At 36.7% G+C, this 18,469-nt stretch overlaps 1 protein-coding gene across 13 annotated transcripts in view; it reads right to left on the bottom strand.

The window, feature by feature from the left end:
• Window positions 1–3,275: 3,275 nt before the first annotated feature.
• The window catches only part of INPP4B (inositol polyphosphate-4-phosphatase type II B), a 322,017-nt gene continuing 306,823 nt past the window's right edge, over window positions 3,276–18,469 (bottom strand). For 10 of the 13 annotated variants that reach the window (XM_088056200.1, XM_088056198.1, XM_088056203.1 and 7 more), the window contains one exon: window positions 8,790–9,942. In XM_088056200.1, the coding sequence (XP_087912326.1) occupies window positions 9,768–9,942 (175 nt within the window). In that variant the 3' untranslated portion in view covers window positions 8,790–9,767. Of the gene's footprint in view, window positions 8,548–8,789; window positions 9,943–18,469 lie in introns of those variants that run through there. The other 3 variants (XM_088056194.1, XM_088056195.1, XM_088056196.1) reach the window with 3 other exon arrangements.

Here is an 18,469-nt window from a genome sequence, read left to right as displayed (position 1 = left end):
TGAGTTCCCTCACATAACCACCACAACACAGCTGCTCCCTGAAAAGAGAACCCACGTGCCATGATGCAGTGATGGGGTGATGGGGGTCAGTTGCACTTGCCCATTAATCCCCAACACTAGAAATAGTTCATGTTGCTGAATGGTAAGAAGGCTGGGATTTATTGAGAGGTTTCTTTTGGGATTACTGAATTCCAGTTGAGCCTGGCTGAGAGCTGCCCTATTACAGAGCAGGCAGCAGAATTTGTCCGCTGGAAACCAGTCCTGATGTTAACCACAGTGACATCAGTCTCACCTTTTTCACAAAGACTTTGAGCTTCCATCTGCAAACAGAATTAAGTCCGATGACTCCATTTATATATGTCATTTGACACAACCTTGTTGCTATTTCCTGGTAATCTGGTCTTGTTTGGAAAATAGTAAGAGCCAGACTATAATATTTCATACCAGAGGGAAGTTAAATTCAAATAGAGAGTATTGAGAATCTACCTAGATTTAAGCTAGGAAAACAGAATTAAGCTCCTATTTATGTGATGTTTCTTAAATGCTGATAAGTGCCCAAGAAAGTTGAGTATTACATCTTACTAACAAAACAAGACCGCATTCAGATGATTTGAGTATTTTACTCCATTAAAAAGTCCTTCTAAAGAGACTCTGTTGATGGCATATATTTCTTTGTGTGAGAGTTCACTAGCATCAGCTACTTATTATAATAATTTACAGGAAACTGCCACCAACTTCCTTGCCATAACCATGAATAAGTTCTTCCTGTGCAAACAAAGGAAACTTGCAAACTGTGCAAGTTCTTCCTTGTACAAACAAAATGTTATTTGCAGTTCTGAATCGAGTTCAGGAATGTTAATTATTCTGAAAGCTCTCACAAAACTTGGTCCTTGGAGTTTCTCACCTCAAGTGGCCCATTTCTGATTCTCTGCTTGTGAATAATGACTTTAGAACCAGACCTTAAACTTTTCTGCCTCCAAAAGGAAACTTCTGAGAAATTGTATCAGCAAAGGGGTGAATTCTGCTCTGCTTATCTATGGCAGTTGTTCTAATTGTGTTCAAGTCAGCAGTCCTGTAAATTGCAGCAATCAAAATTATTGTTCCATGAAAAATGGATAGAACGTGTAGACTTTGCTGGGGAAAGATAGCAGTATTCTTTCCTTGTTCTTCTGCTGTCATTCTCCCAGTCTTGCACCTGCAGTCTGGTACTGCTGGGGCAGACACTTAGACAAGTGATTGCTACTGGGACAGAATTAGCTCCTTCCTTCCTCCTCTACTTGTTCCCTGATGGAAGCCTTTTTTTTTTCATGATTCCAAGACACACACACACACACACCAAGCTCACAACCTGCCAGCAGAGAGAACTGCCCTGACCAAGACCCACTTCAGCTAATAACAACAGAGTTGTAAGAGGAAACAGTCAGCCAGGGCTTGAGATCTTCAAACTCAAACTTCAAACGTGACAGGAATGGCAAACTCCAGTCTGGGAAGCACCTTCCCTTTCCCATTTCTCTCTCTCCGTTTGTTTTTTCTCCAGAAGCAACTTACCATGACAGTCAGCACATGCCACCAGGCATGCTACAAGCTAAAGCTTTGTTCATGTGAGCCTATCTTTGCTGCCACATTTCCAATAGCAAAACTGTATTTGATTGCTAGAAATATCACAAGTTCCATTTTTCAACTGATGATATGTGACTGCCTTTTTCTATCCTACAGCATATAAAAAAATATTAAAATGTAAATATAATATGTATGTATATACATGTAAAAAAACACATGGAAGAAACCTGTCAATTCAACTTATCCCAGCTCATTTAGAAGCAGTTTACATCCACTCATCTAATAATATCAAGAATTTTCCCTGCAGTAGAGTAAGTGTACTTCTCATTTATGTACTGGGTTAGGAGTGGGCACAGACAGCCTACGCAGGTCTGTTTAGCTGGGCAGAGCAAGCAGCACACAGTCTAGTTTGCATCTAGAACCTTCTTGTCCTTAATTCCATAAACAGCATCTGTCACGTACCTACTGAAGGCTGTGATTTGTACAAGAGTCATCACTAAACTCACAGGAAAGTTCTTGCCTAGCAGAAGCAGCATTTGTGTACACATTCTCTTAGTGGCAGCAATGGTCAGCCCAGTGCAGAGCACTGCAGACTGGGCTAGTTCACCAGACAGTGATTCAGAAATATCAGGTCATACACTCAAGCATGCCCTGAAGTAACATTGGAAAAGGAATTGGTGAAAACATATTTTTGCTATCATATTATTCTATCATCTCACTATAGCTGTAGGTTTTCTTTTTCTCTCTTACATTGTTGTGAGAAAAAGTGGCTCCCAGTTGATGCGGAAAATAAAATCCATGAACATGCAAAATGAGACAAAGTAATTTTAAAAGACTTTCACTTTTATTAGTAAGAAACAAAACTCCTAGGCTCTCATTAGCGGAATGCTAACGGCTTTTTAACTTATTTCCATAAGAACCACTAATTCCCAGTGTTTTTAAAGGTTATCAAGAACCTTGCAAGTAAGTAAAATCTCACTAAATACATCTCAGTAAATCTAAAAATGCTAGCATATAAACTGAGATACGAAATTTTGCAACAACCTTCTGTTCATAATATTGATAGCACAGATGAGCCACATTTTATCATATACCCAAAAAGAAGATATGTTTCCTACATTTCAGCCAACCATGGAGAACTTACCTTTCATTGTGGTGAGAAATCATGTAATAAATCTAGATACCAACAGCAGCTCAAAAAACCAGCACAGAAGTAACGCATACTTATTTCCCAAGGTCCATCACTGAGATGGTGAAGATGCATTACCAGACAAAGCAAGACACATCACCTTTTTAAAAGTCTTCATCATGAAAGGTGTTTATCCCACCTGAATTACAGATCAACAGTTATGTGAAAGGGATTTCCTTATGGACATGTGAATGTTTTCTTTGCTTTGAACTAAAAAATGCATGACCCACCTGGCTCTGAGATGAAAACTATATGGAACTAATAAGACTAAGAAGAATAGGAACTATTAATTTTTTATTAATTAATAAATTAATTAATTTTTTAATTAATTGCAGGCTTTTAATTGTTGTATCAGAACTTTTCTTAAATCCTTACTCCTAACGGTGACAAGACCTGTGAGTGGGCTTCTACCAACTCCTTTAGGAGGGAACACAGTCTCATCAGCATGGACAATCCTCCCTCTGGGCAACACCACCACAATGACAATGAAAAATGAATAACAAAAAAAAAAAAAAAGTCAGAAACATAAAAAATAAACATTACATTTATTTAAATAAAAATATACACATAGTGTACAATGGACATGGCTTACAGACAGCAATGAAACAAAAAAAATGAAAAATCCTGAAATATAAAAAGCATTGAATTCCTATAGTTTTGCTTCATTTCTCTGGACAAACACATGCTGTGGACTGAAGTCCTATTAACGTTACTTATACACAGTCCTGTGTACTTGAGAATGCAAGATGGGAACATCGAAAGGGACAGCTGCACAAAAGGAAAACAAGTACTAAAGTAATTTGGGATTTTAGAAGTTTTAAAGTCAGACCATTTATAAACAGAAGTGATGAAAACGTCTAAAGCATTTTGCATGCATGGAAAGAGTAACCAAACACCACTGCCAACAGTTAGAGAACTAAGAGCAGTGTGGTTCAAATCTCACCACTCCAAACCTGGCATGTCCAGGGCATTCTTTTATCATAGTTAGACTCCTACTGTAACTATTTTCCCAGTCAGCACAGCACACAAATCCTGTGCCTTAGGTTTCAGGTCTTTGGAACAGGGAGACACTGGTTCACAAGTGTCTTATAGTTAATTTATCCTAATTTTTTAACCTTGGATCATGAGTATCATGCTGATAGTCATGGTTGTTATATTTCTTATTCAGCAAATGCTATGGAAGAAAGAGGAAATAAATGTTTGAATCCTTCAGAGTGCAGGCCGAATTCTTGGCAACAAAACAGGTGAGGTGTTGCATGACTAAGGGAAAAAAGCGATGTTTTAAGGACTGAAGTCTGTAAGTTGTTTTTTTCTCTCTAAAAAAGCATTTGTATTATTTATTTTTTTGTAAACATGCAACATACAAGGTAGGTTTATGTTTTCAAGAGCAGCAAATTACTTTAAAGCATTTTCATTGTAAACATCTGCTTTTAAGCTGCAAGGTAAAGCAAGATGCAAATTCATGTCTCATGGCATTCCCTATACAGTACACTTCTTTATAATAAAATAGAGCATAAATATAGATATAAATGGTTTCAAGTTTACAACATAACCAACTGACACAATATACGTTTAAGACTGTTAACCAATTACATACATTAATTCACGCAAGTAAATTTGCTGCATAGTTTTCAGTGCAGTTGCTTTCTTTATTACACTGGTTGAGGTTCAGTGCATTTTCTGCTTTTTTAAAAATGGATTATAGCATTTCTTGGAAATTGTGTTTAATCTAGAAATAAAAATAAGTTTTCCCTGAAACTTTTAATAGACATTATAGAGTAGGGTTCAAAATGAAGTGTTTCACTTCTTTATACCCAAATTACTAGTGAAGATTTAGAATGCAATTACAATTCATTCCACTGCAACTAAGTGAAATTTCATCAGGAAAGATTGATTTAGACACAAAGCTGTTTGTTAATTTTCTCATTTCACTTATGTAATGGCAAAATTCAGACAGTACAAAAATTAACATTGCAAAGGACTTCATTAAGGCTACTTCTTAGTTAATATTTTGTTTCAGTTGTCCTCCTAAATTATTTTTTCTTTATAACACAGACATTACTAGGATTCCATCAAAATACACAGCTTCACATAGACAAAAATCAGATAACATAATTAAAATTTTTTGTTTCCTAATTTCTCCATAAAAGCCAAAGTAAAAACATTAAACAGAATATATTTTAAATTCCTCAAAAGACAAGAAAAGAAAAAAAGACCTGCCTGCTTAATGTCATATAGTCATGTTATGCGTTATGTATTATAACAATATTATAAAATTTCTGGGAAAAAATTACTTTAATATTCCTTTCCTTATTTTCTTAGGTATTTTACACTAGCTCTCTATTTAGACGCTACTCTGTGTAGTTACAAAACCCCCATGTAAGTGTGTGAGATGCATTGTACAAATACTGAAAGCTAGAAGCCCTTATTTTGGGACTCCTCAAGACAGATCCTGATTTGATTTCTACAAATAATATCTTCTGTAAGACAAGACTTGGCTTTAGATGACAGATGTATTTTTGAAGTTTCATCTTTTAGCCCTCAAGAACTGTCTTCCCTTAAAAGCAGATTATTTTATACCTTGCTAAAGTTTTAAGAGAGCAGGTATGGAACAGTTTTTGTGGAGCCACTACCAAAATCACTATGCTTACCTTATCCCTCTACAAAACAAACAATGTAGTTTGCTTATAAAACTTAAGCTCTTTAGTTTTACTCCTCTGATAGCCACAGTGAGCTACAAGATCATGTGCAAGACCCCAGGGATGATTTAACTCCTCTGTTAGGCATCCAAACAACCCACAGGGCTGGAAGCAGTTGCTACAAAGGGTAAATGTACTTCAAATAATGCAATCATCAACCTGCAGCAAACACCTCTTTGCTTCTTCATAAAAGGCAAACCAGAAAGCCCATGGACTTTGAATCCATGGTCAGCTGACAACTCAGCTGGTGGCACAGCCTTTTCCCACAGGGACCACAGTATCTCCCAGCAGGCAGTGGATCAAACAAAATATTTGGGCCTGTTTTGGTACTGAAGCAACGAGGCTTTTCCAGGAGACTTGGAGCACTTCAGCAGCTCTCCTGACCTACAACAAGATGTTCCAGTCCAAAAATTAGTGAGAAAAACTTAGTCTTATTTAGCACAAAACCCAGCCAACTCTTCTGTAACAGCCCAAGCACAGTGAAGCTTCACTGCAGCCCATTGATGTGTTTGGGGTTTTGTCTTAATTATCTTTAGTAAATAAGAGATTATTTAATTTCACAAGAACATACTGTGAATGGCTGCTAAAACAAAAAAGGACCATAATCCAGTGCCATTTTTTCTTTTTCCTCCTCAAATCCATGGCTTCAATGTGAAAAACAACACAAAAATAACACAGTAGTGACAATGACAATTTAGAGCCCAGGTAGGATTAAAATGCTGAGGCAAAATCTTGAAAGACTATTTTCCTGACAAGAAAATCTAGATAATTTCATATTTTTAACTTGACAGAATGTGAAAGGGACTCATAAAGAAGTCTAGGTACCTATAGCACCCAGCAGGGAACACCATCCCCACTGAGATTTTTACAGATAGTTTCATAATGCTCTACAATGGTTGACATTCTCTACTGCATACCTGGGGGTTATTTCAAAGATCCATGAGGAATTTCAGAGATCCAGGAGGAAACTGCACATGCAGAGCTTTTTAAGCTAATAATAAACATGTATATACTCAGGGCTAGTGCAGCAGCCTGACAGAAGGAAGCATGCCTTTTCTATGAAGGATTACGTTCCATAAATCCACAAAAAAGTTTCATATAGATCACCTACATTATATTCATAGACCTAAACACTAATTTATGCACATGTCCAGCCACCCAGTGAGTATTGTCCACTTCTACTGGTACATGACAAGAAGAAACCAAGGTATTACGTTCTCATCAGTCTGAGCTTGTCTATGATGCATTGCCAACTCTTCTGACATCTACTGGATACATTCCAAAAACAAGGATGCAATTAATGATAGCACATTATATAATAGAAATAAAAAACTAATGCACCAAAACACTATTTACATTACCTACTTTTCTTTGAACAAAAGGTTACAATTAATTAATATATTTTATAGGTGAATTTCTGGCTCCACTGAAGTCAATGAATATTAGAACAAGGATCTCTTTCTGATATTTTCCTACAAACACCAAAGCCTGATCTTACATACAAGATGATCAGCCATACAAAATGGATCTAATTTTAGTCAGATGATATATCAGTTCCATGGGATCACCCAAATAGAATTTGCAGAATCAGGCTCTAATATTCCATTATAGTTACAGAGTTATACCCAGTAATGGACATTAATGGATTTAAAAGAACAAATTACAACTCATGGTGCATAGAGATTTCTTTGACTTCCATAGGAGTAAGCAAACATTTACTTCTTTATCCATGGCAATTACAATTTCCTAAAGATGCTCAAATTCCCAGGGTAGTTTCATTAGGATAAATTTCTCATACTTCTGCTCTAGGTATGAAAAGAATGCATTACATAAAGGTCAGTAACCAGTGAATACTTGGGAGTGTTAAATTGTATTTCTCTCTGGGAGGCAGAAGAAGGTAATAAATAGATACAATTAGAAAACACAAATGTTCTTTGCAAGACAAATTTCAGGACTAACACAAGCTGGCAGAACATTTATGTTCATTTTTAAAGATGATAGTTCCTCATCCTAGAGTGTCTACGTGCAGCATTACAAATTTGGTATAAATCAGCTGCAGCAGCTAACTAGTTCTAGTACAGCAGTTTGCTCTTAACATTTATTTTAGACTTTATAATAACATACATGTTTTCATAGTCTAAAGATACATTAACTCCTGTATATACAACTTATTTTTCCAACCAATAAATAAAATTTATTTTTAAGGGTTTAGACTAAATAGGAGGTAAAATTCAGGTCACCTTACTTGTGGAATTAATCTCCCTGATTTCAGTGTGATTTATGTGAAAGTAAAGTAAGTGATATATGGCTAGGGTACAGAAAACCAAGAGTGATACATCCAAATGAACTGCAGGGTATCAGAATGGAATGACTGAAATTACAGTCTGCAATTACTAAAAACATATTATGAAGTCACCATGCTTATGTAAAGAAGCTAATTGTAATTACCAAAATTATATTTAGCCCGGGTAGCAACATTATCATCTTTCATAAACATTTGTGTGAAGGGTTTAATCACTAGTGATCAAGACCTCAGTGCTCTGCTGGCCCAGAAAACACCTTTTCCAGCAGTGAGACCCCTTAAATCAAATCTCAGGGTTTGGTTTGGAGTCAGAACACCACCTTCTAGATTACTAATCTCTGTTCCTACAGCAAATGCCATTTACCTTTTTAATCTTCAATCAAATGACCCCAAAAACTAATTCCAGCCTGCTTATGAGTCATACTAAGCTTCAACTTCACAAAGATAAGTTGAATATATTTGATTTTGAGAATATTCAGTCCATTGCTTTTTCATGGTATTAATTTCATAATGACTACCCAGATTCATTTTAATGTAAAATGATAAAACCTGATAAAAATAACACCTCCACTGGTTATACATTCCCAGTTCATATGTCATAAACAGCAGTTGCTCTATCCACTTATTAGCATGATGTATGCTCCTGATTACATTTTTGTTAAACTTAGGTGTCAGCTTTTCCATATGTCCCCTCTGGAGGTCTGTAGTACTTTGGGAAAGCCATCAGCTGTATCATGTTGAATGCATACTTTCTGCATTTGACATTCTTCAGAACATTCTCTATGCGGCATCCTTCTCTAGTGAAAGGGGGAAAAAGTACAACTTCATGAAACACAGAATAAATAAATATGCTTTATTTGTTCATTGCAGAGTTTCAGCAACAGTTGAAGTAAAAATAACAAAGATTCAACTCTACATTTTGTTTTCCATGAGTGATGATACATCTTACAAAATTAAATCCAAGGCCAGGCCCAGTACAGTTATTGCCCTCAGAAATAGGTGATAAGATTTTCCATCCCCCTAACATATCTGCCCTTGAGGTTTAAATTTCAGTAAAAAAAAATTAAATACTTTAATGATACCTTTTGTCCTAATTCCAGAAATATATTTGCCTTTTAAACCTTTTAATACTTTTTATTTTTTTCAATTTGTTTGCTATATATGTGCAAGTATACATTGCCCTAAAATGCGCATTCTAGGAATAAGGCATTTTATTAAGTCTGGACCTAGTGAAGGAAAGTTTAATCTCTGCTTCATTTCCTGTATGTTCAGCTTTGCAATGAAAAAAAGAGAGAATGGCTTTTCAAACAGCCCAATCCACCTCTCTGCTTTATAAAGGAAGGGTGTTCGTTCACATACAGTACAAAAGTCACAAGTGCCAAAGTCAAGACATAAACAGGACTTTGTTAAAAAGAATATAAAAGTGTCTTGAAAGCAAAAGCAACTAAAGCAACAGTTACAAACAGCTTGATTTCATTACAAAACAGAACTTATTCTATTCCATTTAGTTACTCTACAGAAAAGGGTTAGTTGTAGCAAAGTAATAATCATTTATTAAATGAAAACAATCCCATCAGCTAGTAACAATGAAAAAAACACATCGAAAGATAAGTCTCACAAACCATTGCCCGGCCATATTTGTCTAGGGTTTAGTTTGTGTTGTGCAAATTCATTTTTAATTTTTTTTTTTTGTCAGACTAATTAATCTGGAAAGAGGGGTTCAAGCATTCAGGATTCCACAATTTCTATACAGTGACAGCATTGTAAGTGGGCTTTCTTTGCGCTAATTACAGTGGGAAAGCTTTACCATGAACAGAAAGGGCAAATCAATTCACTCAATGCATAGTATACTTCTTGGAGTTCAGAAAAAAAGAATGAAAGCACAGTACAATTCAGACATTGCTATCTTAAAGATGAATCCTTGGGGTTTGAGACTGTAGAAATATTACAACATAATTCCTTTTTTCTAGGGTTAGTTTGTTGCTGTTTGTAGAAAATAAAGGAACAGAAGTGGAGTTTATTGATATTTGGCTAATAGCAAAGCAAGACTTAAAATAAGCCACACAACCAGCAAGTGTGAGCTGACAAGCAGCAAGGCGACAGGATAGAAGTGTCGAGAAGTTGGCTTGTTATCAGTTAGACAGCCTGTTTCGGGATCATCCGATTCATTCAGTGCTCCCTGGGTTTGTCTGCTGTTAAACAGGGGAAGTTAGGAACAGATAGAACAGCATTTAAGCAGCAAAGAAAGCCAACACACAGGTATTTTGACAAAGTGAAAGTACATAGCCATTTTGAGGAAATAGATTTATCTAAGTACTTTCAATATAACTCTAGTGTTCTACAGCTGACATAGAAGCATGACAACTGAGTGGCTACTAAGATACTAATCCTGCTGGGTGTCTTGGAGTAGTATTCACAAGTGAACATTAAATAACTTCCACAATGAACCACACTATCGCTAAAGTGAGCACACACACTGAACAGAAATTAAATAAGGAAGTTATTAAAACAAAAAAAAGTTAAGCAAAGAAAAAAAGATCATGAGTATGTCACAACGCAACACTGAAAAAATAGTGTCTCCAGGGTCCTCACAGTCTTTTCAGTCCTATTTCAGTATCTATTATGAAGTTTATTGGCAGAAATAAAAAGGCCACACACTAACAGCTATTCTAAATAGTATTAAATGATCGTAAATTGACTTCAAAAATTCATCAGGGCTGGTGGCTCAGTTTCAAAGTCAATAGCAGTTATTTTTATTTGAAGGCTTGCACTTATATTCCTGTAAGTAAATCACCTTATATCTTCTTCAGTCAACACAGGAAGGGACTAATCTGCTTACAAAAAAGTTCTACTGAATCACTCTAACTTGGGTGGTCACTGTCCTACTGGAGCAACAGGGATACTTCCACTGCCTTCCAGGCTTTCCTGCTGCACCCTTGGCAGAGTAAGTAGAAGAGTAAGTAGAATTACTCACACTTCAACTACACTTCTTCAATCCCTGTGACGACTAACTGCATACTCACTGGAGTCCTGTTTATAGACTTCCTTTTGGCAGGAAGGACTGGTAAGATTTTTATTTTTCTATTTACTATGAATTATCCAGCGATGAAAAGATAACTTGCCATTTTTTCTGTGGACTTGAGAATATCCAAATACATCAGATGACAACACAGTGCCTTTTCAGAAGCACATGTCACAAGCATGCTCTTTTTTTCAGGAAAGAAAACGCTGGCAAACATAAAGAGACTGTACGACAGTACTACTCTGAAGACAGCAGGAGCCACGTCACCTTACAGAAAACACATCTTTCTGACTTGTGTGTTAAAGGGTTGTGTTGCACTTCTTAAGCTTGGCTAGCAAGAGAGGTGCAAGAACTGCATGTTTACAGGTGGAATCCTAGGCAAGGGTTGATCAAAACCATTCCTTACCCTATTTCTCTTCCATAATAAGTTCTTAGTCTTATTCTTTCCTTTGAACATTCAATCTGTATGTTACACTAATAAAGAGGTCAACACATACTATTTTAAATAGCGAACTAAAAGATAAAAAATTAAAATCCCTCCTATTTTCACCTAGGTCAAAACAATTGCTGGTGGCAGTGTGTCTGCTGCTTTTGGTCTACAGATTTCAAGTGTCCATGGATAGAACTTGGGCAGAACTCAAACTGTACTCTCAGAAACTATCAAGGAATGAAGCTAATTGCATGATTTATTGGCCTTGTCAACGCTGAAATAAGTGATTCTGTGTTTCTGTATCAGACCGCCCCAGTTACTGCCTCTGTCCTAGGGTCCATCCACAAAACTTCCTTCCTCCTCTGCTCACAGTGACAACATTACCATTTGTGATCAGCTGTGAGGACTAACTGTATTGCTCTCAGTTAATGTTGTCCTTCACCATATATTTTTATATACTTTTAAGAACCTGCTGCTTGCTTGGTTTCCTTTTTTTTTCTTAATCTCTACAGCATCCCACAGGTCTGCCCCTTTGACCCTTTTGTACTGTCCCCTCACCCCTTCCTACTCTTCAAGGTGAGCCTGCATGTTTCAGCTTACACCCATGATGCCCACAATTCAGAGCTCTACCTCAACCCTCATAGTCCCATCTCCTCCTTCCCAGTCACAGAGTCCAGGTGATTTTTGTTTGTCCTGTGTGTCTTCCATCACAGACATTATATGTGCTCCTATGGCTGAATGGATGCAGAGACCAAACATTTTTCACTGGAGAAATCCATCTGGGCAACAGTATAGTTGAGCACTCAATAAGTTTGCACAGCTACTGCATTAATCAGATTGATGGGGTACATCAGTCTGGAGAACCTTGGCTTTGCATGCCAATGGTTTATTCTAAGCAGGCTGAGTCACACACTTGCAGATTGTTCCTGCAGGGTTGGAGCCTCCTACTTGTGTGGTGTGCCTTGTTCTGGTTGGACTCCACATCTCAACAGCGCGACTAGCTTTTATCTACATTGCTACAAGTCTCATTAGCATCAGTGAGATTTATGCAGGTGTAACGATGAAAATGCAGATAAAAGCCATTTTTTCTATTATTTTTTTCAATAGAAAAGCCTACAGTACATTTGTTCTTTGATATGCCAGAAAGAATGATCAGTGTCTTTTAACATAAAAGTTCTACCTTTCCCTCAGGAAAACAACCGTGAACAGCTGATGCACAGGGACTTCTGTTCTACAAATTAGTCACATCATTCTATGCATGATTCAATAAGACATTCTCAAAACAGAGCAAGAGGGTCCAACTCCATTATAAGCTACCTAAGAACAGGCTGAGCAGAATAGCTAAATAAGCTTTTAATTTAAGAGGAGTATTTGATCAGGGTCAGATACCTTGCTAGGCTCTGACAATATTTTGCAATGCACTGCAGTGACAGTCCCTTCCAAAACACCTTAAAGTGTCCTCTGCAATGACTATTAAACAAGCAAGGCCCTACACCCAGCTGTCAGCATCATAACATTGGCTCATCCAACCCTGGAGAAGTTTTACTGCAAACAGCAGGAATCCTGCTAGTGCCCTGGCAGCTGGATTTATTTGGCTTCTGACTGACAGCACAACCTGAACAGAGCTCCATGCTAAGGTGTGAAGATACAGCCATACTTTCAGATGTCCTCCATCACAAACTGTACTTTAACAGCAAAGAGAAAGAAGAAGACTCCCAAAATAACCAGCAAGTTTCTATTTCACAAATAATTTTAACAGAAGTAGTGAAAGTTTCTAAGTTTGTAACATCTGGAGTCGTGAACACCCCACTAACCTATCATACAATTTTTATTCATTTACCCTCAAATTGTTCATTTGAGACTTATGGCACAGCACAAATACATTATAACAGCCAAGAGTGCTGTCAGTTAATGACAATATAACCATTTCTGCCTGCCTTCTAAAACATCTCATTTGATGTTTTATCATCTTAAACTCCTATTGGGATAATGCTGCATGCTTATCAAATGAGATAAAGGCAAAACAGCAGGTATTTTCTGTTGTTTTCAAATTCAGATGATAAATTGTTTGAACCACAAAGCAATGAAGCAGAGATGATGAAAGTGATGTGAGGAAAAAGCCTCTCAAATCCTTACAGAGTCAAGCATATATATATGAGGGCACATCCTGGCTTTTGATTATCAGTCACACTGATGTCCCTGTGTAAGGTTTCTGGAGATGATTTTCACACTTTGGGATGTATGCTTCTCTTTTTAGAACTTTTCCATCTCCAGTTATTAGTGACACTGGAAATGCTGAACTGTTCTACAGAAGTTCTTAAAGTAGAATAAATAGACAGCTTTATATCAACATGGGTCCCATGTGCTAGTGGCAACTACAGTTTAAATTCATGTCCTACTGCACTTGTACTTTATGGGAATTTTTCTTTTTATTCAGACAGATTCAAGCAAGTAGTTTCTGGTTCTGCTGTGTTTTTTTTGTCAAACTCCAGTGCTGACACAGAAAAATAGCAAAAGTAAGATGCTTCTCCAGAATCCCATCTGACAATAGTAGAGACACTTCTTCAAATACAAAGGATTGCTAACAGTTCTCAGTCTCATACCCTTTTGATAACTTACCTATTCTTTTTATTTCAAGACAGTCAAATTCAAAAGCAGTTTTCAAGAAGCAGCTTCTCTAAAGAAATTTTTGGAATGAAAGCATCCAAGTTTCTACATTATTCGTGTTACTGGGATTGACAGAAACACTTCATAGAATAATCAACTCTATCAATGTACAGCACTACAGTTCAAGAAGGCGGCCTTAACTTTTTCAAAGAGAAAATGTGGGATCCTTGTGAACATCTCCTAGCCATTATGAAGCCCCTGAACTATAACATCTGGAAGAATAAAACATAATTCAGAAGGAAATAAACACGTCCTGGTCTAGTCTTGAAGAATTTTGGTATCAGAACAGAACTCAGATAAAACATATAACGGAATACTTTGGAAATTTTATGTTGAATTAAATTGAAACAATAAACCTCCAACAATTTTTAAAAATAAAAAAAAAAAATAGTTCTGCATGGTTTCAAAATGGAAAATATAGGAAGGGAACCAGCAGAGACATCTTTTGTATCAATTGTAACTTTTCTCTAAAAAATCTTTTTTCTGTTTCTCTGTTTCTGCTGCATCTCCTGTGTTTTTCTTTTTATTCTTGGATTTCTCAGCTTCCTTTGGACTGAATTCTTTTGGGATCCTCCCTCGTGGGGAGCCCTGCTTATCTCAGTTCTTACAATTTGAAGAAAACTCCCGAGCTCGTTAGAATCTTGTTTCTCATGTTTATTAAAAGGTCATTATAGAACTTAATAGGTCTCTCAAGGCTGGCTGCACAAGGTTAATCTTTGCAATCTGGTACATTTCTTTCTTCTGATGGTACAGCAAGGTCTTGTGGCACAGTTCATGTCTGATGCACAAAATGGCCCCGAAATACACAGTTCTTTTATCTTTATAACTATTTTTACCTAATTAACTATAGACATGTATATTATTTTTCTTAATGACCCAATGACCCATCACCTCTGTGATGCACTGCAGCATTCTCTGTCCAATCACTTACTACTACCCAAAAACCTCTAGAAGAAGAACATGAAGAAGAAAGAAGGGACAAGGGACAACACCCTAAATCCTCCATCTTGTCTCCTGTTCTCTAAACTAACTTTTTCACCCAGTGATTTAAAAAAACTTTCTAATCTACACACTTACACTTTTAGCTTTTTCCATCTAACTTTAACATTTGTTTTCATGTATCACCATGAAAACATGCTCATGAATTTCATATTATATGAAATTCAGTGTTTTTCTGAATCTTATAACTAAGTATCAGAAACAAGGGCACACACTCTGTATTCCAGACTCCAACATCAATGATCTTTACAATTATTCTTTTTCTGATGCACATTGCTATCAATAACTTAATATTTTTTCCCCTCAACTTTACATGGCACTAAATAAAGTAGAAGATGCTATAAATAACCTTTTACTGCTTACGTGATCCTATAATCTCAGTTCAAAATAACCAGCATTGCTGAAACTGATGAGCTGTCTCACATCTAAGGAAACTGAGGAATTCAGTCAGTGATTTAGAGACAGCTGCTATTTAAACATACACCAAAAAACGGGACTGCTTATCAAATCTGTTTATCAAATTGTCACACTGAACCACCTCCTCCTGTTTTACCTTTTGTGCTGGAAGTTTTTCCCCACTCTAGTTGCTTGTGCTGGCATCCCCTATTTCCCTACTCCTTTCTTCTCTCCTTGTTTGGTTATAACACATGACTTTTCTAATGCATTATTTAGGAAATATAAAGGAAAGCATATCATGTAATATGAGGCTTGAGCACTGAGTTGGATGAAGCAGCAGATTCATGGTGCAGTCATAATGATAAGACACCTAGATTTTGAAAAACAACTATTATCAAATACCTTGGGTTTTGAGCTCAAAACTATTATGGGGTTTGAGTCTGTCCAGAGCTAAAAATTCAATTTTGAGGAGGCGATCAGAGACAGCAAGCTACTGGAGGCTGAGCTGCGGACAAGGTACAGATTTTAAACACTATTATGGACAGGCCATAACAATTCAGTAAAGAGCAACAGATTAGTAAAGAAACTCTCTTGCAGCAGTATCTAATAACAGGCAAGGAGACATTTGGTCTTACAGCCACACAACCATATCCAGGAAAACCCTGTTGTCTTATGTGATCACATGGACAGACAGGGATCCTTTGGAAGGAATGCTGAAGTCAAAATTCAATTTACACAGTTGCTCTTTTGCTCTGCTGTGTTTGGATTCTCCTTGAAGTCAAAATAATGATAAATGTGCAAATTTCCAACCTATTTTATTAGCATAGCTGTATCTGGATTTTCCAGGGCAAGTGAAAGAGACACACACCCTGCACTGCAAGCAACAAAATAGCAAAACTCACTCCAGCTTTGGGCTACAGAAATATCTCTCAGATTGTTGGTTCACCACAGAGAAACACCCCTACTATTTGTCTAGGCTTATTTTAACATACCATTAACTCCAAAGAATAGATGAAAAAAGAGCAGTTTCAAGATTTATATCTAATATGCATAAAACATATGCTACTGGATAATATACATCTCTACCAGTGTTAATCCTAGCACTTCAGAAATCTCTGCTGATTGCCAAAGAATTAATATTTTCCTTTGTGGCTGATACAGGATGCCTGCAAGAATGTTTTTCCTTCAACATTAAGAGTATCTATGTGGTAAAAAATAACACTGACAAAATTATTATAGTGAAAATATAAGGAACATAAAGAAAAAATTCCAGTTAGAATCACAATTTTTGTCACTGTTGTAATGTAAGACAACTACATCAGCAGGTTAATCCACCCTCAGCAGCTGAACAGCAAAACCAAGTTGACTTTCTGTGCCTGTGTCCCTTAATCTACCAAAATGGATAACCAGATACTGCTACATGGGAACAGTACCTTGGTCATGACAGCTCTCCAACTGCCCTGGAATCACCTGAGAGTACACTAAATCTGGCAAAACTGTATCAGGAAACATTTAATAATTTCACTGTACAAAATGACTGAGATCATACTCTAGAATCTATCCGCAGTGGTTTTCAATTTACAAGTGCGGGCAGAGGCTTCAAGTCCTGCAAAGTCATTGTGGTGACTGTGTGAGAGATTAGTTTCAGAACTGAAAAGTTGATGGGTTTTCAGAAGAGATTCTTTACCTGTCAAGACAGCTGAGCAGCTTCTTTGAAAACATGATTTCCACCTCTACTATACTCCAAGGAAAGGATTTGCTGTTTCATTCTGCTATTTACCAATAGTTCTCTGCAGTATTACACATCAATTCTACAAAGATTTCTCTTTTTATCAAAAAATATGGTTCTAATAATCTTCCTAGACACTTTTCTATAAAGTATTAGGATTACATATATATGGGAATTTCTTAGGAAATTTGCAAAATCTTTCCTGACAAACTTCTCTTGCAAAGTTTGAAATTCAGTCCAATGTACAACCAAAACTAAAGCAAATGCGGTCTATATCTTTGTGAAGGAAAACAACTAAGTAAAACCCCACAGTTTTTGCCTTCAGTTAAGTTCTGAATACCTGTCACTATTGGACACAAAATGATTCACACAGACAATGTGTGTGATAGAAAAAGGAGAGAGATTTATTCTGTTGTTTCAGTATTTATAGATTTTTGACAATGACCAGGGATTGGTTAGGTTACCACCTTCCCAACCGCACTGGTCATGAGAAACGACCATCAAAAGACATTTCTTTAATGGAATGCATAAACATCTATGTTTATAGTTACTTTCCTGGGAAAGTGGCTAGAAACTATGGAAACAGGATCAGAAGGTTTAATTCTCAGGGCGACAAATACCTACAACATTTTCCTTCCACAAGGTTATGGTACTGGCATAATTGCTTAGTGAGTCACACTGGTTTCCAGACTGTTTCTGTCACAGCAAGAAAGTTTTACTGAAGATGCGTTTATACATTTAGCTCACACAGCACAGTATCCATGATAAATTGTTTCATATGTCTAATCAGGTTTAAATACTTTCTGTTGACCATGAAAATAAATCTTCATGAGTCATCCTTTTTCTTTCAGCAAAGATTTTTTTAGTCTTTTTCCCCATGCTGAGGACAAGTAGCAAAGCTGATTTAAGAGGCAGAAAGGGCTTCCTACACTAGTTAATAGACATGTGAAAGATGATGCTTAAAATCTGTCACTCATTTCTAGGTGTTGAAATCTATGTGTAGGGTGACAAAATTAAGGTCAGAGAACTGCTGGTGTAAACAGAAGATCATTTAATCTATGTTGCATCTCTAATTTGGGTATTTTAAGGGAGAGGGTGCTGAACAGTGGGAATTCTAAATTTGTATGTTGTGACTTGCTGGGTTTTTTTTGTCTGCAACTTCAGTTTTGAGATATATGAAAGAGGGAATGAGACAGCTTCTTATTAGTAACACCAACTCACGTAGTCTCTTCATGGGATTAACCAAAGCGTAAGTCATAAACCACAGGTAACTGCTATTCCCTTTCAGCTAATAATACCAGTTCATTAAAAACTTTCACCTAACACACTGATACATTTTTTAAAAAATGCAAAGCCAGTTTGAGATCTGATCTGTTCTGATCCCAGCTGTTCTTGGAGCAGCACACACAGTATGTGGATATATTTATACAAGGGAAATTTGTGCACATACAGATTCCTCAATCACAAAAAAAAAAC

Source organism: Pseudopodoces humilis, chromosome 6 (assembly GCF_049639895.1).
Source record: "Pseudopodoces humilis isolate 2021_Gansu_Grassland_sample_001 chromosome 6, ASM4963989v1, whole genome shotgun sequence".
Lineage (NCBI taxonomy): Eukaryota > Metazoa > Chordata > Aves > Passeriformes > Paridae > Pseudopodoces > Pseudopodoces humilis.
The sequence above is the reverse complement of the archived record's forward strand: the minus strand, read 5'-3'. Positions and strand labels throughout refer to the sequence as shown.